At 53.1% G+C, this 25,750-nt stretch overlaps 2 protein-coding genes and 1 long non-coding RNA gene across 4 annotated transcripts in view; 2 read left to right on the top strand and 1 right to left on the bottom strand.

Moving 5' to 3' along the window:
• Positions 1-6,342, top strand: part of CTNNBIP1 (catenin beta interacting protein 1) — a 46,746-nt gene extending 40,404 nt beyond the window's left edge. For both annotated transcript variants that reach the window (XM_074334082.2, XM_074334084.2), the window contains one exon: positions 3,921-6,342. In XM_074334082.2, coding sequence (XP_074190183.1) covers positions 3,921-3,979 — 59 coding nt within the window. In that variant the 3' untranslated portion in view covers positions 3,980-6,342. The remainder of the gene's footprint in view (positions 1-3,920) is intronic.
• Positions 6,343-13,091: 6,749 nt separating this feature from the next.
• LOC141572050 (uncharacterized) lies at positions 13,092-18,777 on the bottom strand. The gene is made up of 3 exons (XR_012497073.2): positions 18,669-18,777; positions 15,947-16,053; positions 13,092-13,136 (listed from the first exon to the last, which is right to left on the bottom strand). It is a non-coding gene; the product is annotated as an uncharacterized LOC141572050 (long non-coding RNA).
• A 4,593-nt stretch (positions 18,778-23,370) lies between these two features.
• Positions 23,371-25,750, top strand: part of CLSTN1 (calsyntenin 1) — a 60,664-nt gene continuing 58,284 nt past the window's right edge. The window contains exon 1 of the mRNA XM_074334086.2: positions 23,371-24,405. Coding sequence (XP_074190187.1) covers positions 24,315-24,405 — 91 coding nt within the window. The 5' untranslated portion in view covers positions 23,371-24,314. The remainder of the gene's footprint in view (positions 24,406-25,750) is intronic.

The raw sequence follows: 25,750 nt of genomic DNA, 5'->3' as shown, positions 1-25,750 counted from the left end.
TAAGGGTTTTATAACGTTAGCTCCTATATTTAGGTCGTTGGTCCATTTTGAGTTATTTTTTGTGTATGGTGTGTGGTAAGGGTCCAGCTTCATCTTTCATATGTGAATATCCAGTTGTCTCAATACCATTTGTTCAATCCTTTCCCATTGAGTTGCCTTGGCACCCTTGTCAAAACTCAATTGACCATAAATGTCACGGTGTATTTCTGAACTCTCAATTCTATCCCATTGATCTACATGCTTATCCTATGCCAGTTGCACCTGGTCTTGTTCACTGTAGCTTTGGAGTAAGTTTTGAAATCCGAAAGTGTGAGTCCAACTTTGTTCTTCTTTCTCAAGATTATTTTGGCAATTTTGGACCCTTCACGTTTTCATATGAATTTTAGGAGCAGCTGGTCAATGTCTGCCCAAAAAGGCAGCTGGGATTTTAATAGGGATTGTGTTGAATTTCTTTCAGTGATGTTTTGTACTTTTTAGAGTACAAATTTTACACTTCATTTGTTAAATGTATTCTTAATTATTTTATTGTTTTAGATGCTATTGTAGATGAAATTGTTTTCTTAATTTCCTTTTCAGATTGTTCAGTGCTAGGGTATAGAAATACAAATGATTTTGTATTTTGATCTTGTCTCCTGTAATTTTAACTTGTTTATTAGTTCTAATCATTTTTTAGGGGATTCTTTAGGATTTTCTATATCCGACGAGATCCATGTCACCTACAAATAGTTTTACTTCTTCCTTTCCAATTTGGAGATTTTTCTTCTTCTTGCCTAATTGCCCTGGCTAGAACCTTCAACACAATATTTAACAGAAAGGGTAAGAGGAGACACCCTTTTCTTGTCCCTGACCTTGAAGGGAGAGTGCTTTCAGTCTTTCATCATTAAATATGATAATAGCTGCGGGTGTTTGGTAAATGCCCTTTATCAGATTGAGAAAATTCCCTTCTATTCCTAGTGTGCTATGTGTTTTTCACATGAAGTGGTGTTTAATTTTGTCAGATGTGTTTTCTGTGTCTAATCAGATGATTATATGGTGTTTGTCCTTTTCTCTATTGATCTGACATATTACATTGATTGATTTTCAGATGTTAAACCAACATTGCATTCCTGGGCTAAATCTCACTTAGTCAGAGTAGGTAATAATTTTTATGTGTTACTGTATTCAGTTTGCTAGTATTTTTGCATGTCATAGGTATTATGAATATGTATAGTAATAGGAAATACTGGTCTGTAATGTCTTCGTCTGGTTTGGGCTATTTTTATCTTTTAATGGATTAGAGAGTATGGAACAGGAGAGACTGATCAGCTTCTCCCCTCCTGTAATCACCCACATCTGGTGGGAAGGGACAGGCAGAAGCTCTGCTGAGTCCAGACAGTGTCAGCAGAGGTACCAATGGGGTAGACACAGCCCCATCTGTAAAATGAGATAGGAATCCTTGCCAACTGCCTGGAGGTGGTGGGCTGGGCCTGCTGGCTTCTTTGCAGCATCTTTCTGTTCTGAGCTCTGTGATTCCAGGACAGTGATAGCTCCCAAGGGAGACATCACATACTCGCCTTTAGAGAAGAAGGGAGGACCGTGGTGATCAACCTCTGAGGGCCCTCCTGGCTCTAAAGCTCTAACAGCTTGAGTCATGATAACTGACTGAGCAGCTCACTCTCCCTGTTAGGTAACTGGCCCAACTGTCATGGAGAAAAGGAGAGGGAAAAGGTGCGTCCTTGCCTAGAGGCCTGCCGTGTTCATGATCAGGCCCTTGTTGAACGATGAGTGCCTGGCCAGCTGGTGGTAAGGACGGGTCAGAAAACGCTCTGCAAGAGCCTGCCCCCTCTTGGGGTCCGAGGGAAAGTAGAGCCCTGTGGTGAGGCCTGGACAATAGCACGGTCCTCTAGGAACAGAACAGGGCCTGGGATGGGCAGCAGCTCTGCGGGCCCTTTCCACACCTGGCTCCAGCAGCAGAGCAGGTGGCCCTATAAATGAGAGCCATGGATTCCCAGCCTTTCACACCATTGCCAGGGCTGGGGTGACCAGCTGGCAGTGTGGCACGGGTGGGACTCGGGCAAATCCTCTGCCTCAGGTGTCTCATCAGAGTCCCTGTGTGACCTTGAGGAGGTTACTTTCTTTCCCAAGTCTCAGAGGATAGCCCAGGTACACACACCGGGCAGCTGCGGTGTTGGGAGCCCGGCCTCTGGGTCTGGTCTCCTCCAAGGAGTCAGTGGCCATTCCCTCTGCTGACCCTCCATTTCCACCTGGGACAACTGCAGTGCCTGCAGCTCAGTACAGAGGTCTAAGGTCCCTGGGAGAAAGCCCCAAGGCAGGCAAGGAAAGAAGTGAGTGGGCTGCCACTGCCCGTTGCTGCCGAGGCATCCTGTGCTGACAACTCCACTTTCACAGTCACCCTCTAGCCCCCCACTGATTATTGAGCTGGGGAGGCGGCACTCGGGAAAAGCCGGCATCTGTTAGGTAACTAGCTCAGCTGCCATGCAGGGTATGATGTAATCCTGGATTCTGTGGTTGCTAGGAAAATTCTGCCTGCTGATACTGCGTGGTCCCAGGACTGAGGTGAGAACAGAGTGTTCCCGAGAAGAGAGGGGAAGGATTTGTAGGGCTTTCCAAGGAAAGGAGCCCCATCCCAAAGAGTCAGACAATCTGAGCTCCTTTCTAGAAGCTTATTCTTCTTCTCAGGAATAGAAGTTGTGCTGGTGTCAGGCAGGGTGGGGTGTGCGGGGCAGGGTTACAGCACCTTGTGCTCTGGTGCCACACAGAAGGCACGTCTGTGATGTTCCATCTGGTGGACGGGTCCTCCTGTTGCAGCGTCCGTGGTGGGGTGCAACCTCCGCACCTCCATGAGGCAGGACAGTCAGGAAGGAGGTCAGTAGAAAGCTGCTAGTGTGAGAGAGCAACAGCCCTGTGTGTGGACAAAGACGGCCAACACCATGGCTGGGGGGTGGGGTACGGAATCCTGCCCTCTCCCCGGCTCCATTTCATAGGCCAGAAGCCTCACTGCCACTACCCACACCGGCTCACCCCTCGGTGGCCTTTCTGTGTCTGCTCCGCCCATCCTCCCCTCCCAGGAGAATTCCCAGTTAGGACAGAAGAGAAGTATGTCAGAAAGGCCACGGGCAACATGCTGTTACTGTTCTGGGCACAACCCAGAGAAAGGGGAGAAAGTGGCAGGACTCAGGGAGGTCCGGGCCCAGGGCCCAGGAGGCTTTGTGGGACCTGCCCGTCACCTCACCTGCCCCGCAGAGTCTGTGGCTCAGGCAGCTCCTTCCTTCCCCAGCAGCTTTGCGTGGGGGGCGGGGGGGGGACAGGTCAGTATTTCAAGCAATTTCCCTCCTCCCTCCTGCCTTTTCTGGCTGCATTTCAGAGCCTGTCTTATGGAAAAACAAAACAAAGGAAGTGATTTCACCAGAATCTCAAATCCACGATTAAAAACAATAATAAAGATTATGGCTATTATCTGTCTCTGTAGGAGCCAGACTGGCTGCAAGCTGGAAATGGGCCTGGCGATGCTCCTTGGAGCAGGTGTTGGGTTTGGACAAAGAGGAATGGCTATTAGAAATCATAATGAAGAAGGTCCTCCAAAGGGATCAAAATGAGTCTCAAGAAGAAAGAGGGAGGTTCCCAAGGGCCCTGGGCTTTGCTGACCTTGAAGCAAGGGATGTGAGCGGGTCCCTGCTCCAGGAGCAGCAGCCGTGGGTTTTCCTCACGCTCACCTCTTAGCCTTGAGCAGGCCTCAGCCTCAGCCCTGCAGCCCTGCAGCCAGGCTGCTGGGAGGACCCAGAGGGGAGGTAGGCTTCCTTGGAAGTCCCCTCTCTGGGTGGACTGATGCTGCACCTAAGGGCTGCGGCCTCCTTGCCTGGTCCCAGGTTGCAGCCCATTGCCAGAGGTCCACCCAGCAATTCTCTTCCCCTGGTCTGCAGGTGCAGAGGATGTGGTGATGGCGTTTTCCAGATCGGAGACGGAAGACCGGAGGCAGTAGCTGTGAACCCCTTGGAACATGCTGGAAGCTGGCGGAGGCCAAGAGATCTGTGTGGACCTCGGCCGGCTGAGTGGCAGCTGGTCACCTTCCCCACCCCTGCCCCACTCCACCCCACCCCACCCCATGGCCACTCAGCGGGGCTGGCGTCGAGGGAGACACCAGTGATGCAGTTACGATTGGCTTAAAGGGACGGACTCATGATTGGCTGCAGGAAGAAACCTTTTTATTTTTAAATCTTGACCAATGGAAACCTTTTATTTTTATTTCTGACTCTTTATTTTTTTTTAAATTTGCGCCTCGGTATATGGCTTCTCAGGAAGCTCTCCGAGCTCTGGTGCTTTATTTAGGTCATGTTTTAGGAATGTGAAGAGGTTGGATTGGCTGCTCAAACTGGAAATGGATTTTGATTGGCTGGCTAATGGGAAACTTTTTTTTTCTTTGATTGGCTGCAGGTGTTCTGCTGGGAGCAACAGCTTCTCTCTTTTGAATGCTGAAAACAGGGTTTGGGACATTGGTTGTTATATTTGACTTGGGAAAAAAAAGAAACCAAGTGCGCTTTGCAATATTTATTACACAAAGAGCTTGCTGCTGCTTTCACATGCTCTGTTTGTGTTTGCATTTGATTGGCTTTCCATACGTGTGTTTTGTTTCCCATTGGCTCACCCCTGACACCCGTTGCCATGGCCTCACCACCACTCTGCTGTGCACGGTCCCTCTGCAGCCCAGGGTCCACCTGGAAAGTGCATTTGCTTTAATGACCACACCTGGCTCCACCAGCACGGGGACCTTGAGGACCCCAAGCAGGGTCCACAGCTGGAAAACGCGGTTCCCAGGGAGGTTTGTGTTGTCGTGAAGGAGCAGCCCAGAGCTTAGAGGTGACCATTAGCCAGGATGTATGTGCAGCACTTCCAGGAATTGGCAGCCAGCCAGCTTCCTTAGGCGAGAATGGAATTGCTTGACCGTCCGGGCCTCTCCGGCCTGCTCGTGCTGAGCAGAGGCACTGCACTGGGCGGGCGGCTCTGCCTTTCGCCATTCCCTCCGTATCCCTCTTCCTGAGGCCTCACCTGGGAGTTTCTCCTGTAAAGGACAGGAGCTGCTCCTAGCTGTGAGACCCCACAGTGTAGCACAGGCTTTGGCCCCGGAGTCCAGAACCCACACAACAGCCCCAGCTTGGCTCGCAAAGCCCGGGAGTCTTTGGCTCCAAACACCCACCCCTGACCTCCCCCAGCCAGGCTCCCGAGGTGTCTGCTGCAGGGACAGTAGGTCCTGGCCAGCTGGAGTTCCCTTATCTGAGGCCAGTGCCCCTCACTGCTGGGCCTTCTGAAGGGTCACTCTCTATGTCAGCCTGGAAGGAACAGCGTCATTGTTTATTTATGAAGTGCTTCACTGGGCAAGGCCCACCAGGCTGGTCCTCAACCCTGACCCCTGAAACCCAGAGCAGCGGTCTTTGAATGGCTGCAGGCACCCCAAGTCTTCCCACTTGCCTTCCGCCTTCCCCTGCAGGCGGCCTGCCCTCTCCTTGCATCTCTCACAGGAGTGGATTCTAGGTGGGGAGATGGAGGAAGAAGCAGGCCTGGGGAGGGGACGCCACCACCCTCCCCCTGAGATAGATGGCTCAGGCCCCCTTCTTGCCTGCGTACCCAGAGCCAGGAGAAGACTCTCAGAGCCAAATACCCGCTTCTCAGGGCTTGGGGCTGTCGTGGAGCGCAGGAGCTAAACGCCAGTGTGTCCCAGGCCTGAGACACACTAGAGAGCCCGACGGCTGGTGGGCGCTCCCCGGTGCTCGGCTTGCCCCAGAAGGAGGACTCGCGTGTCATGGCCTGGACACCGCATCCTCCACACACGGCCCCTGGCCCTAGTCAGTTGACCATTAACTGCAAAGGCCGTTGGTCCCCAGGAGACGAGGACTGTGGGGACCCCAGCAGGGGCCCGAGAACATCTTCCTCCGGGGGGCAGTGCATGTGTGCACGTGCATGAGTGAGCACACACACAAATACTCACGTGCACACTCAGCTCAGTGGCCTGCAGCGCCAGCTGAGCCCCTGGGGAAAGGTGAGTGTTTTCAGTCCCTCTTCCCGCCCAGGTTGTAATATCTGTTACCAGGTGTCAATGCCAGTGTTGCTGGCTGCCCCCTCTCCTTGTACCTGTAGCTCCCACAAAGGGTCTGTGTCCTGGCCCTTGGTGTGTTTTCTGCCCCAGCCTGTCCTTGTCAAGGTCATGGGCCTTCCTCTTGTAACAGTGACAGCCCTGATCTGTCTCATCTTCTGAAGAAAAGTGAAAGTGTTGCCGTGGCTTCTTATTTCAACTAAAAATATATATGTTGGAGAGAAAAATTAACAATAAAGATTTTTAATAGCTTGGTACGTGAGCTCAGTTATCTCCCTCGGAGTTGGGTGTATTCACTGAATTCCCGCATCATATGGGCCGTGCTGGTGGGGCCCTCCTTCCCCAAGGAGGCGCCAAGCAGGGACAAAAGAGCTTGTTTGTTGAATTGTCTGTGACCTGGAGTAGAGCTCAGGGTTTGGAAGAATTTCCAGGTCTACCCAGCCTGACTGACAGGTCTGTAGGAAGGTTGAGCCCCCTTTTTGACCTGGAGATCCCAAATATCGTCCTAGATTGGTCTGGGGTCAGTAATCTCTAGAGGTCACCTCATCCTCCAGTCTCTGGAGCAGACACTGAGCACCCCTTAAGGCTATGGGGACCCTTCCATCCTAGACACCGTAACATCCTGTGTGATGGCAGTGGTTCTGAGAATGCTTGTAACAAAAGTCCAGACAGACGGCCGGCCCAGTGGCTCAAGCGGTTAGAGCTCCATGCTCCTAACTCCGAAGGCTGCCGGTTCGATTCCCACATGGGCCAGTGGGCTCTCAACCACAAGGTTGCCAGTTCGATTACTCGACTCCCACAAGGGATGGTAGGCTGCACCCCCTGCAACTAGAAAACGGCAACTGGACCTGGAGCTGAGCTGCGCCCTCCACAACTAAGACTGAAAGGACAACTTGAAGCTGAATGTCACCCTCCACAACTAAGATTGAAAGGACAACAACTTAACTTGGAAAAAAGGCCTGGAAGTACACACTGTTCCCCAATAAAGTCCTGTTCCCCTTCCCCAATAAAATCTTTAAAAAAAGAAAAAGTCCAGACAAAATATCCATCTCTTGCATCATCCCAGAAATGGAAGATTTCTTGGTATTCAGGTGTAATTCAAGTTTGAACTCATGTATGCTTTAGGAATTTTTGCTTTGGAAGCATTTTCTAGAACTCTTCATTTCTACCCTTCAACATTCCATTTTAGGCCTTTTTTTTTTTGCAATTTACATGAACTCGCTTCTTTTTCCTTTACAAAGAGTTTCCTTGGGTGCTAAATGCTATGGGCTTTTAGAACGTGTTGAAGTAAGGCGCAATCAACAGCATTCAACCTTAGTGTTGGGAGAGATGACGGAGGTTGTCCAGCAGCCCGTGCAGTGGCCAGATGTGTAAGCCCCCTCTGAAACATCTCGGAAAAGAGCTTGTCCCACCTTTGCTTGAAAACCCTTGAGGACCAGGGGACTCACTACCTCACAAGCTGGTGCATCGTATCTTCAAGTACCTTCCATTCATCCGTATACTGAGTTGGACTGTCTCTAACGTCCTTTTCCAAGAGTTTACAGCATTGAGAGAAAGATAAAATAAGACAGCTATGTTAACCAAAAACTACATAGGGACACATACCCAGGGCTCACATTACGTGTAGAATCCCCCACACCCACCCAGTTTCTGAGTGGCATTGTTAGTCCTTAACCTTGCAGTGAATCAACACATCTAAGGTGGACCATTGAGCAGAAGGAGGGGCTGGCTGGCCCTGGTCCCACCTGCCCAGCCCCCAGCACAGAGCCTGGAACTGGAGCTGGGAGGGAGGGGTGCTCCCAGAGACTCCCCAGGTCTCCACTGGGAATCAGGCCACACAGGAAAGATGAGTGGGGCTACTTCATCCGGCAAAGGGAAAATGCTGGGGGGCAGTGCTGGGTCTTTCCGAGTCCCTCAGCAGGCAACCTTCTGGGTCCACGTTTCTAGGTACAGGTGCCTGCAGCCAGTAGTGACGCCAACAGGTAAGATTGGGACTACAGAGGCCAGAGACGGCTTAGAGCCAGGCTGAGTTGGGGGAGGCTGGGATGGGCTGAGAAGGGAGCCAGGGCACCCTGCCTTTTGTTGGTGCTTCCCCGCCCTGGGGGGAGGGTGGTGGAGAATGAATAAGTGCTTCATCTCCCTGTCCAGGCAGGTGAATAGCAGCTGTGAGAATCCAGGCTGCTTTAGCCTTTGAACTGGAAGGACCCTTTGTAGCAGCGAAAAACGATCCCTCCCTGGCACCTGGTTCAATGGTGGGGGTGGGAGCAACCTTCCGGGGGCTGGAGCTCTGTGGGCCCTAGGGGACTTCGCCACCAGCCACCTGTCCTGCCTTCCTGGAAGGGTCCTCTCTCTTCTCTCCCCCATCCCCAACCTCTCTCTGTGTTGCTTATGGCCAGCTGCCCCTTTCCCTTTCCTGGAGGATGAAATAGGCCCAGACTAACCTGAGGCCATGTTTAGAAAACACTTCTCTGTCCAACGAAGGAACTTTCTCTTCTGGGGCAACAGCTGGGTGTTAAGGAGATTTGGAGGGCTTGCTGTTGTCCTAATTGAAAGAAAGACCTCCTCAAAGGACAAAGGCAGTGAAATGCTTTCTGAATATCAGCAGGTGCCTGGCCTTCACTTTTCTCCTTGACATTGGAACCTCCCCCTCACCTCTCAGTTGGTTTCCTCAATTGGAGGTCAGGAGAGCTGTTGACCTGAGCCCCACCCTTCCTGGGTCTCTTCCCCAGGGAAGGAGCAGAGTGTGCAACAGGTGGCGGCCCTGTTTGCACACCTGTGGGAGCCCCACCCCACCTGCACAGACCCAGAACCAGAGAGTTTCTGCCTCCTGGCCCTTAGCCTTGGCCATGGAAAGAGGTGGCTTTTCACAAACATCTTTTCTGTGGGGCTCTCTGTGTCCCAGTCCTAACACTGGTGCTACCTACGGGCAGGTGCATAGCATTTTATATACACCATCTTCAGTCGTGTGTGAGGTAAGTATGTGGTTTTATAGGTGAGGAAATAGGGATTACATAGTTTCCTTAAGGTCAGTGTGGTACAGCCAGAACTTGAACCCAGGTCGTCTGACCCCAAATTCCGTGTTTGTAACCACTTCTGGCTTTGACAGGAGGAGGTGAGGTGGGGTGGGGAGTAAATCCTGCGTCACCGGGTTGCCCAGGAGCCTCTCCCCAGGCCAGCTCTGTGACCCCAGGACCAGTATGGTATTTGCCTGTGTTCTTCAAGCCCCATCATGTCCGGTTGTAATAGGTTGTTAGAGTACATTTGTCATGTGGGTTAGCCCCCTGCTGGGTGCTCATGCCAGCCCTCAACCCCATGCAGCTGCTGCCTTCTCAGATTGGATGTGAAGCTGTTCTCCCACCAGCTCACTCACAGCCCCAGCAGCCCCCGCCCCTCACCTTTCACCCCCTTCGTGCTTCCCCATGGGGACCTGGCAGTTAGTTCTTCTCCAGGCTAAGCTGGTTTTTCTAGAATAAGTTGCTCTTCCACTTTGTACGGACTCTTCCTGTTCACAGCCAGCATCTGGCAGTCTAGCCTGGAAGCACACTTGTCCCCAAGTGAGGTCAGCAAAAGAGCTCTGAATTGGGGGACCACAGCCAGGTTTGGAGGCCCGCCTCCCTACTGTGACCTCTGTACCCTTAGGCAGGTCTCAGCCTTAATTTTCTCATCTGTCAAATGGGAATAATAATAAACCCAATTGTACTTTTGACAAACTCTACCCAAAAATGTTTTAAACCCAGTAAAGCGCTGGTGAAATATTATTCTCTCCTGACCTCGGTTTATACTGTTCACTCCGACAGTATAAATCTTTGTGTCTTTCCGTAGTTGGAGCTGGGGAGACAGTCCGACTCAGAGCAAGAACTCCAGAGGCCAGCTGGTGGGTTTGAAGTCTGGACCTGCCACTTGGCAGCTGTGTGACTTGGGGCAAATGACCTAATTATTGGAAAAAAGGCAAAAACAAGAGCATCTATGTGTCTATCGGGCTGTTGCTGAGAATTAATGAGATCACGGATATGACAAGCTTAGCTGAGCAACCTCCCCACAGTGGGTGGTCAGCACATATGGTCATCATTAAGTCACCATGAGGGTGTCCCCCACCCCCACCCCCACCCCCTCTGCTTGTAAGTCATTCAGAGCAAGTCCCTGTCTGCTGCTCCTGACAAGCAGAAGCAGCCTCAGGTCCAATCAGGGGCTTGTTAAACACTTTTTTGATGAGGATGAAAGAGCTGAGAGGATCCCCTGATAGAAGCTGAGGCTCCCTGCCCCGCCCCACCTATCCCTCTGCTAAGCAGCTTTTTGTGGGGGAAGGGCAGGAGTTCCTCAGCTCCCCAAACCTGCAGAGCTGAAGGGCATCCCCCAGACGACCTTGTCATGGCTGGACAGGCAGGGAGGGGCCTCGCAGAGCCTGGGGGTGGGAGTCCTGTGTTCCAGGGACCTGCTTGTGCTTCAGCTCCAAATAGAATCAAGGAAGGGGCTAAAATTAAAACCTTGATCATAATCAAATGGTTAAAAAAAACCATCAGTCAAAGGCTCCTTCCCACTGCAGCTGCCTCTGCTTCAGAGAAAACACGAGGGGGAGCTGGCCCTGAGCCACGATCACAGAGCCCAACCTCCCCAGGGCCGAGGGTCGTTCCCCCACTTCCCGCCCACCCACCTCCGTCTCTCCCAGAGTCCAGCAGAGCTGGGACAAAACCCCTAAATGCCTCTCAGGGTGGTGCCTGCCTGCAGTGGAGGGAGGCCCTCCTGCATTCTGGGCTCAGAGCTACACAGACCTGGGTTCAAATCCAAACTGCCAGTTAAGAGCTGCGTGACCAGACGAGTCACTCTACATTTCCAAGCCTCCGTTTCCCAATCCGGAGCAGGGGAGTCATAATGGCACCTGCCTCAGGGCGTGTTGTCTGGGATTCAATGTGTAAGCACCAGCAGTGGCTTGCCAGCCTGGGGCCAGGCAATAGGGGATGTATTTGGCTGGTGAGAATTGCAAAACAATACAACTGACTCAAGATCTGGACCCTCTTTTTTTGTCTCCTTGCACCAGCCACTCTAACCCTGAGGCTACCCCCAACCTTTGACCTCCCCTCTGGCCAAAGCCCGGCCCTACCTCTGCTCCAGGGGCCTCTTCTGAACAGATCTCAGATCTAGGTGGGCTGTGGGTGTGGGAGGGGGCTGAGATGCCCACCTCAGCAGTGGGTCTCCCAGGCCTGGCTCTGGTGCCCCCCTTCCCAGCCTTACAGCCTGCTCATGCTGCAGCCCTGGTCTGTTCCAAGGACACCCCTGAGGGACAGCAGGTGGCCGCGCTGCTGGCACCTGGCAGAGTAGAGCCTGTGGCGTGGGCAGGCGAGGAGGGAGGGCTGAGGTGTGCCTTGGCTGGGGACCTAGGACGCTGAGAAAGGAAACAATGAGGCCATAAAAATAGCCCTTTGTTTTCCACAGACCGCACATCCTCATGTGTCCTGTGTGAAAGAAGAAAACCAGCCACCTTAGGGAGCCCAAAACAGTGAGACCAGCCCCAGGCATGGTGGAGGGAGCTGAGGTGTGAGTTGGGAAGGGGCCTGGCTGAGGGGGAGACATCTGTGAGGTGGGGCCAGTCTCACCCTGCGCTGTTTCCACAAATCCTCCCATCCCCCTGAGTGCCCAAGGCAGCCTGTCTGAGCCTCACTGGCCTGAGTTGGCCACTCCTGGCCAGACCTATTGTGCAACTGCCCCTGGACTCCGTCAGAATCACTCTGCCCCCAGCCCCCAGCCCCCAGCCCAGAAGAGGCCTGTGGCAGGCCCAGCGGGGGCTGGCTGCCCCTTCTCAGCCAAACTGTTCCTGCCAGCTTGCCCCTTTGGGGATTTGTCTTGGGGATGGTCCAGCATCCCAGGGGAGGGGACTGTGGAGTTTTCTCTGGCTGACTCACCCCACATACACACCTTATCCAGAGTTGCTGAGGCCACAGAGGCCATACCCTGAAAGGGACAGCCTGGACTCTGGCCCCTCAAGGTTTCTCTCTGGAACCTTCCTTCATAGCTCTCACAGTTCCTCCCAGCTCACGTGGCCTGCTTCAGAGGTGAGCCCTGAGCCATCTGGCTGGCCCCCAGGACTTCTCCAGACTTCCAGAGAGTCAACTCAGCCCTGGCAAACCACTGGGCCCCTGCCAGGCATTCAGCCCATCCGAAAACACTGACTGCGGACCTACTGTGTGTGAGCTGGAAAGGCCGCAATGGCAGGGACACAGACATGCCCTGTGGTCGCGTAGGCTGCTGAAGCAGACTGACGTGGAAATAGGCAACAACAGTGTAGTGTCTGGCGGGAAAGGAAAACCCTTGTCATGGATGAGGCAGAGTGGGCGCTGACAGACCCAGCTTGCCTGTGGGGCACTGACGCAGCCAGGAGGGTCCTCAGAGCACCTGCACCTGCCTGTGGGGCTGCCCTGGTCCCTGCCATGTTGCATGGTTCATGTGAGGGGCAGGGCAGGGCAGTGGCAGACGCCTGTGGGTTAACCGGCCGAGGTCACTGGCTCCTCCCCAGCAGTCAGACCAAGAAACAGCAGCCGGAAACTGCTTGCAGTTTTTCCCAGGAAACTGCTCCCAAAGGAGAAAAAACGTTTGGGGCTGATGTGTCAGTACAAGCCCAGGAGTTCAGGCTACAGCCTGGCGGTTGCGGGAGAGCTAGCAGCCCACCATTACCCACCCGGCCTGGTGGGTTTCTGCTGGTGTTTGGTGGGCAGCAGCCAGCATTAGGCCTGCGCTTGCCACCCCCTCCCTGGGCCGTGTGATCTATTCAGGGACCCAAACATTTGTGTGTGGGGGAGGGTGAGACGGGGTGTCCTAGTACTTTGTCCCTTCTCCAAGATGCTGGGAGGACAAGCTCATGCTTGTGTGTAGAGGGCACAAGAAGCTTATGAGATTAAGCTCTTAAAGGTCATTAGGCAGAAGAGGAGCCTGGGGCAGGGTGGGGAGGGGGTGGAGCATTGCAGAGAGCGCTGGACTGGATCAGGGTCTGGGTGCTGTAACCACTTTGCTACTAACCTTGGGCGACTCCATTCCATGTGGCGGAGCCTCAGTTTCCCATCTGTAAAACAGGAAGTGCGGAAGTCATTAGTGCTGCCCCAAATAGTCCCATCGCTCTACCTTCCAGGCATCTGGAAGGATTGTGTCCCCCTTCCCCCTCTTTCTGGTTAAGTGTGGCCCTGACTTGCTTTGGCCAATGAAATGTGGGCAGAAGTGATGGGCCATTTCAGATGGAAGCTTTAAGATCCACTTGGTAATGTTCCAGAGGAGGCTGCCCCATCTGTCTGGGTCCTGGCAGAGCCCCTGCCAGTCCAGGAGTAAAGAAGGAAGTGTGTTGTCTTGTGACCTGAGGGTCTTGGGGCTGTGTGTTTCTGCAGCATCACTTGGCCTCTCCTGACCTTTAGATGGCATCAGTGACCTTGAATCTTTGGGCCCTCGCGGCATTCTTACTCTTGCTATATCAGAGAATAAATACTCTGATGGCTCCCAGCCCACGCCTTCCCTGAAATGTTGTGTCTGGGAGCTGCTTACTTTCCTGGGACCAAGTAAGGTCGCCAAGTTTCCTACCCGGGACCCTGCAAGGCAGTGGCTGCCTTTTGCAGTCAGGATAAAAATCTCCCCTCCCTCTCCTGGGCAGCCCCAGGCCTTGGTGACCTGGTTCCTGCTAATCTCTGACCTCATCTCCTACCACACCCCCCACGCCCCCTACCCTGCGCCCACCTCAGGGCTTATGCCTCTGCTATTTCCTCTGCCTGCAGTGCTCTTCCGCATGGCTGGATCCTCAATTCTCCAATGTCAGCTCAAATGTCACCCCATCTTACTCTGTTCAGGCTGTTCTACCAAAACATCACAGACTGGGTGGCTTATAAACAACACAAATTTGTTTTTCACAGTTCTGGAAGCTGGAAGTCCTAGATGAGGGTGTCAGCAAGGTCAGGTTCTGGTGACAGCCCTTTTCCAGGTTGCACACAGCTGATTTCCTGCCATGTCCTCAAGTGGCAGAAGGGATTAGGGAGCTCTGTGGGGTCTCATTCATAGGAGCACTAACCCATTCACAGGGGCTCCACCTTCATAACTTAATTGCCTCCCAAAGGCCCCTAAGAGCATCACATTGGGCGTTAGGATTTCAACATATGAATTTTGGGGGGGACATTCAGACCATAGGACCCTTTCAGAGGGTCTTCACTGACCACCCTATTTTGCGTTCCGCTTTCTGACAATCTCCTTCCCATTTTCCTGTTCATTTTCTTTATATGAAATAGCCCTATTTATGAATTTCTTCCCTTGCTCGTTTATCTCTCACTTCTCCTAAAGGTAAGCTCGGGAGATCAGGGACCTCACCAATTTTTTCACTGCTGTATCCTTAGTACCTGACATATTGTGGGCCCTCAGGAAAGGTTTGTTAAATGAATGAATAACCTTGACCTTGAATTGGTTTTTCTGCTGAGCCCTCTGTGACCTATAGATACAGTGACCCTATTTTCTGAACTGAAATTGTGTTCAGAAACAAGGAATCTGGGCCCTACAGAGAGGAGGCCATCATCTCTGTCTCACTGGCTGAGGCCTCAGGGCATGTTTGAGGGGGGCTGGGCCCTGGCATCTGTGTGGTACCCCACACCCACGATTCTGTTGGGCCTGTCTTGGCTGGTAAATCAACTCCGGGCTACTGAAAGGGCTCGGGGACTTTTTTATTGGTCAGAATTTTTTGGTTTGCATGTGACAGAAACCCAGTTCCAACTGACTTGTGTTGCTGGGGAGGCTTGGGGTGGGGGGTAGTTCATAGGATTAAATCAGTTGCAGCAGGAACCAGGTCCTCAGGGTCTAGAACTGGGGACTTGATGATTCTGGAACATTCTCTCCTTCTAGGTCCTTTTCTTGTTTCAGCCTGACTTTGCCTTTTGGTCTCATCATCTCCTTTCAGACTGACCTTCTCCTACAGCAGAATATGGCTCCTGGCAGCTTCAGTGAAAGGAAAGTTCTTTCTCTCGGTTCCCCAACAGTCCCAGGGCAGTCTCTGATTGGCTCTGCTTGGGTACTGTGCCACGTGTTGGACCATTCGCAGTTGCTAAGGATTTAGTCATATCCCCTTCCTGTGGCGAGGGTGTGGCAGGCTGAGAGTGTGATCACCCCGAGAGCCATATGCAGTGGAAACAGTTGTGCCTACAATGTGATCAGGGACAAGCTGTCACCACGAGGCTCTGATGCTGGCTGAACCCCAGAGGGTGAGAAATCCTACAGTGACACCAACCATGGGTGCTCAGCCAGCCTGCCACGGGCACAGGGGAAGAGCTGGGGGTGGGGCAGGGTAGGAACGGGACCTGCCCATTGACATTAAGATCAGTTTTCTGCTTCCCCATGTAGACCTGGTTTTGCCATCCTAGAATGGCACTGTGGTGTCATGCAGCCCTGGAATGGCAGGTGTCCCACAAAGGTAGAAGAAGGCTGAAAAATGAATGCTGCATGCTGCATGCATTTTTTAAGAGAGCCACAATATGTTAAAGGTTCTGAGAAGTCCTGCAGTAAAGACGTCTATTTTCATTTAGCTTTTCTTCGTCTATTTGACCACAGAACTCTTAAGTTTTTTTAAATATTCTGTGGAACATCCCATGAGAATTGCTGCTGTGGAGAGAGAGCACAAGATGCAAAACCAGAGCTCAAGTCTGAGCCCTGCTACTTAGAAGTTCTCTGTGACTTATCCAAGCCTCAGTTTCCCCATCTGTGAAATGGGTGATAATGCTAACTGCACCTAAGTTTGTTGTAAGTGTGGAATGAGAACAGGTCTTTGATAAGTATTTTGTAAGCTGTAAAGCACTTTGCAGATACCTGACCATTATAACTGGTTAACCTGGAAATAATATGTACTCTGCTTACCGTATCAGGTAGGTCACCCTCTGTCATCAAGATTAGGGGATGACAAAGGGAAAGGAAGTGATGCATTCAGGAAGGGCTGAGCCAGGTGACTAGAGATGGGTGCAGTGCTATGGACAGAAGACAGGAGAACAGAGGTGACGTTGATGGCAAGCCCTGGGGAAGAGGTGCCTGGTGGGAGGGAGGTGCTATCACTGTGGGTCCCTTCTCGAGACTTCTGAACAGACCGCTACACTGGTGCCCCCTTCCCCTAGCCTTCCTCGTCCCACCCAGGGGACTCTGCCTGGGACAAAGGTGGGTCTTTCAGTACACTTGGGCCACCTTAACAAAACACCACAGGTGACTTAAACAACAGAAATGTATTGCCTCAGTTCTGGAGGCGAGAAGTCCAAAGTCAAGGTGTGGGCAGGATTGTTCCCTCTGAGGACTGTGAGGGAGGAATCTCCTCCAGGCCTCTCTCCTTGGCAACGTGTAGACGGCCGTCTTCTCCCCTGTCTTTTCATGCCATCTTCCTTCTACATGGCCAAATTTCCCCTTTTTATAAGGACAGCAGTCATATTGGATCAGGGCCCACCCCAACGACCTCATCTTAACTTCGGGGAGACAGGCATTCTTCCCAGGGGGCATCTCTCTCCGTCTCGCCAGCCTACCTCCTTGGCTGAAAGCATGGAGACGGTGGCCTGCCGGAAGACTGAGAGGGCCCATAATTGTGCTAATTGCTACAATACCAGATCTGCAATTAATATGCCATGGGAACAAAGAGCAAAGGCACTAATCGCACATAATTCGGCTTAAACTACACCCTCAGCAGAGCTGTGCCACTGAGCGCCACTGTTTATGCTCCTTTTCGAATTAGCAAAGATGCAAATAAACATCCATTTCCCCTTCACCCTGTAGGGGGAACCTTAGGAAGAGGGCTGCTTGGACGGTCAGCCTGGTTGGATCCTGCCCAGAGCCAGGCACCCAGGCCTGACCTTTGGAGCAATGCGCTGGCCTGGCGGAAACCTGCCTGGGGGCTGGGCAGACACCCCACCCAGCGTGTCTGGGACAGGGGACTTTGTTCTCTGTGGAGTGCCTCATTGAGGATGGAGACTGTCTGGGGCCCTGGGCAGGTTTGGAGACTTGAGGCTCAGGGCTGCAATGTCTTCTCCACTCCCAGAGTGGTGGTCAAGTCCAGTGGTAGATGGTAGACCCCCCTCAAAGAGAGAGCAGTCCCCCCGAGGGGCAGATAACAAGTGCTCTTGTTCCCTCTGCCTTCAGCCCTCTCTGCACATGTGGCCTGTGTCTCTGTGGTCCTGCAGACAGGCTGTCTGGCGTCTGCCCTGCCCGTGTTTGCCTCCTTCAGCTAGAAGGCACCCTTCCAGGCCTGGAGGTGGCTGGCACGATCTTTAGTCCTAAGAGGCAGCATCCCCTGCCCAGCTGGTGCCAGGCAGAGGCTCTCCTGCCCCTCAGCACATGCCTGGGCTCCTCGCCCTGGGTCGACCCATCTGCCTCTTTCCCGTCTCTCCAGCTCCCTGACCTTGCAGCTCACACGGGGTTTTCACATGCTATCTATCACGGCTCCTAGCTGGGCCTGTGCAGCCAGGGGCTCAGGGTGGGAGTGGGGTTAACAGACAGCTCTGCTGGGCCCCTCTGCACCCCTGCAGGCCACGAGGTTGCCCCCTGCCCTCCCCAGCCTCCCAGGGCCTGCGTGGAGGACAAGAGAGTTCCTTCTCACTCCAGTGCTTTCCTACAATTAGCCTCCCTGCCTTTCCCAGACTCTGCTGAGCTTCCCGCCCGGATCCGGCGAAGCCAGCCACACATGGCTCATTATGGATTCCCGGGACCCCATGTGAGGTTGGTTGGGGGAGAAATCTGTCTTCCTCCAACGGCAGCCTCCTCATTTGCTTCCCCTAAATCAATGCGCTCAGATGATGGAAGCCCAGCACGGCAACTTCAAGGACCTGGAGTGAGCAGAGGAGGAGGAGGCGAGAGGAGGCAGGGGTCACCCCCTTCCTGCTGCCCCTGGAAGCCCAGGGGGAGCTGGAGACAGGAGGCCTTTGGGAGGGCAGCAAGGGCCAGGAGCAGAAGTCCCTCCCGAGGTAAGTGTTCCCTTCCCCTGGCTCTGCCTGCAGGCTGGACAGAGAAGAGGACAGCGCCAGGCTGCTGGCAGGAAGGCTTGCTGTGATGTTCCAGCTTTGAAAGTCACTGCGAGGCTCTGGGAGGAAGGCCCCTGGCTCAGCCGCCTAGTCCGGCATGCAAGGACGGGGCCTCAGGGCTCTGAAGGGATCCGGGCAGGCAGGGAGAGGAGGGAGGGTCATTCCCTGCCTGTCCACTCCCTGGATCATGGGCTGACTGAGAGGGACCCAGATGCAAGGATCACTACCATGTATTAAGCACTTCCCGTGTGTTGTCATGTTTAATCCGCACAACATCCCTGTGAAGCGTGTGTCATTAGGATCCAGTTTTACAGGTGATAAAACAGAGAAGAGAGAGGCCACAGAGCTAGGAAGTGGCAGATTTGGGTTAAATGAGAGAAGGCTCAAGAAGGGCTTGGTAACCTGAAAGGGCTATATACAGGTGACAAGGACATGTCTGCATGTGTGTGAGGGTGGGAGCTGGCCTGGGTGATCAGGACAGGCCTGTCCTTACACAGAGGGGACTTCCAGGCTGTCCTTTGGGTGGGGTGGGGAGCCTGGTTCTTGGTCGGGACACCTGCTGCACCCCAGCGACTTGGCTCACTCACCCGACCACCAGCCGGACCATGAGCTCCGGGAGCTGGAGGAGGCTACTGGAAAGGTCGGAGGTCAGCCAAGCAGTTCTCCCTTCTTGGAGTTCCTCTAACGTTTCATGGCTTTGCAGACACTTTCACCATCAGAGCAGTTTCTGGGAGGTAGTAATGTCCTGAGTAAGAGCTTTGGCTTTGGGGCCAGGAAGATCTGGCTTTGAATCCTGGCTCTGACACTTTGCTGTGTGACCTTGGACAAATTCCTTAACCTCTCTCAGCCCCACCATCCTCCTCTGTAAAAGCAAGCTAATCATTGTATTCTTTGCATGTGATTGCCACTAGCGTGAAATCAGATAATGCGAGCTGAACGCTTTGTGCAGGGCCAGCCCACAGCAAATGTGTGCTATGTCAGGCATGCTCATTATTTCTTGATCTCTGGGGGGTGATTAATCCTGCTATACAGATGAGGAAGGAGAAAGAAGAGGTGCCCGAGCAACTAAATGAGCTGGAGGCTTGAAAGGGCCAGAGATTCTGGCTCTGGGTTTATATTGGAGTTTGCTGGCCCAGGGAGTGTCAGAGCCGAGGAAAAACACAAAAGTCCAGAGGACCCTCATCTGAGGGCTGAACAGTCTTGCCAAGTACCTCTACCTCTCTGAACTCCTGCTTCCCATCGGTTAAACAGGGATGAATAAACCCCTACCTGGGAGATTGTTGTGCGTCCCAATGCATACAGATGCCCTTGAGAAAGGGAGCATGCTCAACACATACAAACTTGAAAGTGTTGTGTGAAAGTAGTTAGGATAACCATTATCATGTCCTTTGACTTCCCAAAGTACATTCAAATATATCACCATCATCATCATCGTGAGAGCAGCTGCCATTAATTGAGCATCTTCTATGTGTCACAGACTGAGCTGAACCCCTTATCTGCATCCTTTCCTTTAATCCTCACAATAATCTAAAGGAGGTATTATTATTATACCCATTTTACAGATGAGGAAACTGAAGCTCAGAATAATTAGGCTGTCTGGTCTTTCCTGCTAATAACTGGAACCCAGGTCTGTCTGAAGCAAGACCATGTGAGACATTCCTCCTGTTTTGTTAAACATTTTATCCGACTACCTCTCCCCAGTTCCAGGAAATAGGATGGAGCTCCGGAGAGACCCCAAGTTTGATGCTGTCTCCACCATGCCCCAAACAGTGGCTGTGTCCCCTTTCATGCTGGGGAGGCTGTGCCTTTTCTGCCTTCACCTTTTCCTTCCCCCCGGAACCCAGTCCAGTTCTTTACATCGGGGTGTTATGTGCAGACAGAGCACATCGAATTTGGCTTGTGTGCCCTCAGAGGGACCACGTTTGCCCATATGTCTTGTGTGTGCCCGTGCATGTGTATACACACATTCATATACTGAGATGAAACCATCTCCAGGGTATTTTTCCCCCCAGGGTATTTTTAAGTGAAAAAAGCACGATGCAGAACAGCAGGTGTGATATTCTGCTTTTTATTTGAGAAAGGGGAGAGAAATATATTCACATATTCTCTTGTATTTTTAAAAAAAACCATAATGGGAGGATAAGCCAGACTATTCACCTTGTGCGAGCTCAGGGGAGCCCTGCTGGTTGTGCTGGCGGCTGTGGTTTTAGTACCTTTGGGAGTTTGTACTCAGCGGCTCTCACCCAGATTCTCACAAGCTTCTCCCCAGCAGCCCTGGAGTAGGTCTTGCTCCCAAGCACGCACGTTGGTTGGAAGAGTAGCTGCCATGACTGCTTACCTGCCTCCAGCTCCAGCTCGGTTCCACAAACCACTCGCCGTGCTAACAGTAGCACCACACCTGCCTGAGAATGGCTATGCTTCCTGGCAAAGGGCTTTCCTGCACGTGACCTCATTTCATCTTCACGGCAACTCTGGACCTGGGAATGGTCTTCCCGTGAGGAAGCTGAGGCTGGATGAAGACTGCTTCTCCTGGCCCCACTGGGAGGTGAAGCCCCACCTCCAACTGCCATGGAGCAGGTGGGCTCCAAGTGGGGGGGTTCTGTGCAGGGCTTTTATTTATTTTTGGTATGTGACGTGGAATTTCATGTAGGGGCTAAGGCACTGTTTGGGGCTCAGACATGAAATTGAATCCCAGGAATCCTTCTTTCTAGCAATGGGCTCTTGAGCAAATGTTACGTTTTTCTCATCTGGAAAAATAAAACTACCTTCTGGAAAGGTTTGCTGGAGGCACAAATGATATGTCACTTACAGGAAGAGCTTAGTATAGAGGCTGTTGTTATTAGCAGGAGTCACTTCAACAAAAGATGCAGCACCCTGGAAATTGTGTGTCCTACCTACCTACCTGTGCAAACAGGTTGACAATACATTCAAAAGTTCAAGTCTTCCTTGGCTGGCTGACAAAGCCACCTCCTTATCTTCCTGTCTAAGAACCTGCAAAGGACAGGCCTGGGTGGTGCCTCACTTCCCGCTGCTCTAGGGCCCCTGGCAAGGCCCCTGTCTGGTAACCATAGCACAAGTGTGCATCTATCCCCATTGTAGGGCCATTTTGAGGATTAACTAATCCATCACGTGGAGACCTCTGAGAAGTGCCAGGATGGCTGAGGCTATTGTCAGGGCGACTAGAAATGGAGTTCACCGGCTTCCGTGGCTTCTAAGACATTCAAGCTGAGCCTTGCAGCTGGACTAACTCTCCTGTGGGCAGAATCTCAGCGTGTGCAGGTGCACTGAGCTTACTGGCTGTCTGTCTGCCCACCTGCCACTGGGCTTTTTTGATCTCTCTCTTTGTTTCTTTAAGGGACAGTAAGGGTGAGGAGATAAAGGGATCAGGATTCCGGACCCCAAAGAGCTTTTGTTTGCGTTTCTAATAAAACGGAATACATTACATTCTCCCTCTTGGCATCAGCCTATTGACTCAAAATAACAGTTCTGAGATTATACTTTTCTGATTCTGTTTTGTAAATCTCAAAGATCCCTGGAAACCTACAAGGGGACATCTTTCACCCTCTGAGGTGGGATCTCCATAATAATAATAATAAAACCAACAAACACAATGATTCATTTAGTTCATCACTGGATTTGTATCGAGTATCTACTGTGTGATCAGCAGTATAGTTGGGGCTCGGAAGGCTCCTGAGGGAAAAAGAAACTGCCATATGTCTAGACCGACTGTGTATATTAGGCTCTGTGAGGCATTTTAATTGCATCATCTCATTTAATTCTCACAACTCTAGGCAATGGGTATCATGATCCCATTTCATAGGTGAGGAAAGAGACTCAGAATGTTCTGTAAGTTGCCCAAGGTCATTCATAGCAGTAGGAGTAAGAATTCCCATTCAGGGCTGTCTGATTGTACCATCTGGATCCTTCCCACTAGAATAGTGGGGAGGAGAAAAGGACACAAATAGCAGATTATCAAGCCTCAGCTGGTTAAGTGCAGGTGAGGGGAGGGGAGGGAGGGCCTGATAGTCAGGAGGCCTTCCTGGAGGAGGCAGCCCAGAAGTACACTGTAAGGACCTGAAACTCAGGGCAGACGTGGAGGAGGGTGAGTATTGTGATGCTGGCCCTGGGACGGAATGGACTGAAGTCATTTAGTGGTGAGATAGCTGGTCCTGAGGAGAGCTGGGTGGGGCCTGGAGCTGAGGGGTGGGAAGCCCAGCAGAAGTGTCTGGACCTGATGAGGTGGCAGCAGGGCTCCAGTCACTGGGAGTCAGGGAGGGACAGAAACAACAGCAATGCCTGGAGAGGATGACTGCAGTGCTGGCTGGAAAGAGTAGAGGGGCGTGGCCCAGAGGCGGCACAGGCCAAGCAGGTGCCTTGGGAGGGGTCCACTCAAGGGGAATCTAGTCCCCCTGGATATACAGGAAGGGGTGGCAGAGATGGATTCTTTAGGCTTTGATGGAGGATGCCTTCGAGGGACGAAGGATGAGGAAGAGCATATTCTATTCCGGATTGCTTCGAAACTCTCCTCAGGTGACATCACACCTCTGCTCAGTGATGTTCAAGGCTTTCCTGTGGCCTGTAGGATTGAGTCCAAATCCCTCATCCTGTCATTTAAGGCACCTCACAATCTGGCTTCAAGCTACCCTTTTGGGCGCCTCACCCACTATCCACTGTCTCCTACGCAAGTCTTCTGCTCACCACAAACCAAGTGACTCACTCTCCTCCCAGCCTCCAGGGCTGCCCACCCTCCTCCACCCCACCCCAAGCCGGTCTCCACAAGCCCACCGGCCAGAAAGACCCTCTTTGCAAACGTGGCCATGGCAGTCCTTGGGCAATAAATCACCTTTGAGAGCTCTTCCTGCACAGTCTGGAATAATTAACATTTTATTGTCATTTAACTTTTGCTGTTAGTGTCTCCCTAATGCCACGGCCCTATTCTGTTGGGCCAATTGATTTTCCTTTTTACAGTAGTTATGTCAACTGGGAAAGTCACTTTGCCTGTCTTAGTTTTCTCATCTGCAAAATGGAGCCAATAATGTCCTCTCACAGGGCACAGTGCCTGGCACACAAGAGCCCTCCATGACTGTCCTTTCCTCTAGCGTGGGGTGGTCCCAGGAGTGGAGGAAGGTGGGTATCCCAGGACAGGAGGGAAAGGGGAGGACCTGGGACCCCTGTAAGAATCCACCGGAGGGATTATTTTTAATCCATTTGGACCTCGGCATTTCTAAGGGACCGTTAGCATCACACTAAGATCTTCTAGAAAGGGCGCGTCCACAAGCCACCTTTAAAAAGCCACACAACGGATTTCTTCAGCAAATGAAGGAATCTTGAGTTGTAAATTCAGGACGAACTTCCCGGGACAGGTAAACGCCCCTCCGCCTCCCTGCCGCCCATCCCCCACCGGAGGGCTAGAACCCCTGCAGCACGCTCTGCGCATCCCTTCCCTGTTTACTGAGCGTGGTTCGCTGACCTCGCCTGGAACACCTTTCACGACATCGCGAGCTCCCTCCCATCACCTCCACTTGCCAGAGGAGGACACCGAGGTTCTGGGAGGCGACGTGACCTGCCCGAAGTGGCACAGGGTGTTGGCGCTCAGGGGCCCTAGGCTGCACCTTCCAGCAGGGTCTGCACTCCTTCGGGGTGGGAGGTGGGCAGGGCAGAAAGGGAGGCACGGGTCCGGGGGTACCCCTCGCTCGGCTCCGGTGCCCGGGGGCGCGCGTGGGGGTGAGGAGCTGGTGCTCTCGGCTGTCGCGGGGGCGGGGGGGTGCAGTTCCCCGGCCCCTCCCAGTCTCTCGGGAACCACACTCGGGCGCGTCCCTGTGGGCGCGCGCTCCGGCTCCACGGGAGGGTTCCGAGGCGCGCGCCCCTCCCCCGCCCCGCGCGCTCCCCGGGCCCGCCGCGCGCGCGCTCTCCGTCCCTCCCCTCCCCTCTCCTCCCCTCCCCTCTCGCCGCCACCCCGCCCCCGGCCGGGTACCCTGACCGGACCCGAGAGAGAGCGCCGCCGCCATCTTAGTTGCTGCGGCCGCCTCCAGCGAAGCGCTGCCTCCGCGGAGGGGAGGGCGCCCGCGGCCCCAGTGCGCGGCCCAGCGTCACGGCGGCGGCTCCTCCGCGGACCCTGGTACTCGCCGCGGCGAGAAGCAGCCGGCCCCGGGCCGCTAGAGCCCTGCTCGGCGCCCCGCGCGCCTCCCTGCCGCTCCCGCCTCGGGCCGGCCGCGGCGCCGGGAGCCCGAGCGATGCTGCGCCGCCCTGCGCCCGCGCTGGCCCCGGCCGCCTGGCTGCTGCTGGCCGGGCTGCTGTGCGGCGGCGGGGTCTGGGCCGCGCGAGGTAAGCGTCGGGCCCGGGTCGGGGCGCGGGGAAGCCTGGTCGGGACGCGGGGCCGAACGCCGGGAGCCGGGTCGGGACGCGGGGTTCGGGGCCGGGCGCGCGGCGCGGGGTCGGGGCGCAGGAGGCCGTGGGCGCGCGCTGCAGGCGGCCAGGGAAGCCGGCCTGGGTCCCGGGGGGTCACCAGGGCCCTGGACGTCCCCATTGCAGCCCCGGGTGGTGGCAGCGCGCTTTTGGGGGACTTGCAGACGGGCCGAAGGGTCGGTCCACCTTGGTCGGCAGCGCTTGCAGGCTGGGGCTGCACCCCCGAGGGAGAAGCCTGCGTGTACGTGTGCTCGGATGTGCATCGGGCTGAGGGTGCACGCACAGTTTTTGGTGTGTGCTTACATAAGAACCCACTCCTCCGCATCCTTTTCCAAGATCCCGAGTCTCTGCGCTGCACCGCGGACACCGCATCTTCGCCCCTTTCCGCGTCCTCCCAGGGTCCTTTAAGCAAACGCTGAAACTTCTTGCTCCCCTCCCACCTTTTCACCCAAAGGTGAGGTTGTGATGATGTTTAAGACCGCGGTCTCACCCTGTATTAGAAAATCTTCGTCTCCTCTACCCCCGACGCCTTGGTGCGGTTTTCCTGACGGTACTTTAGGTCGTGCAAGGGTTTCGGTGGCTTCACCAGAAACAAGAAAGCCTTCTTTGATTTTTGAAGGCCGAAATTATTTTATGGTTACTTGGCAAAAAACATTTCTTAGTGAATTGACTATTTTGTTTCAACCTTCATCCACTTAACCTTTTAAACGTTACATGCTACTATTTTGTTTCAACCTTCATCCACTTAACCTTTTAAACGTTACATGCTTTCTGATATTGACTGATCTTGCCAACGAAAAGCTTACGCATTGCAGATATATGCTTCCGAATGGATCTTGGAATCGTAACCATTTTCCTTGGCCTTGGAGCAAAGTAATCCAGGTGTAGTCTATAGCGTACTTGGATCTATTCTTCTGGGGTTTTTTTAATTAAAAATTATTTTTTGGAGGGGAGGGTTGATGCAAGTATAGATGAAATATTTCGATTTAGCAAGCTTTTAAAACAAATTCTCATTTTCTCTTCCTTGGCATGACATATGGAGAGAAGTAGGGTGTTAGCAAATTAAAGGGCAGAAGAGGCAAATGCATCTTTTGTTCCATGTTCCCTTGCTTACATGCAGGATGATAAACTTGGAAGGATTCTTTCATTTCTAACATTCTGTTGACTGTCAAATTCAGATCTTCGTCACCAAATCTCGGATTGCTCTCAATTTGATTTTCAAAAGTTACATCAAGCTGAAAAGGCATTTGAGATCTTGCTTCCC

Source organism: Rhinolophus sinicus, chromosome 14 (genome assembly GCF_057876585.1).
Source record: "Rhinolophus sinicus isolate RSI-liver-muscle chromosome 14, RSI-T2T, whole genome shotgun sequence".
Lineage (NCBI taxonomy): Eukaryota > Metazoa > Chordata > Mammalia > Chiroptera > Rhinolophidae > Rhinolophus > Rhinolophus sinicus.
The sequence above is the reverse complement of the archived record's forward strand: the minus strand, read 5'-3'. Positions and strand labels throughout refer to the sequence as shown.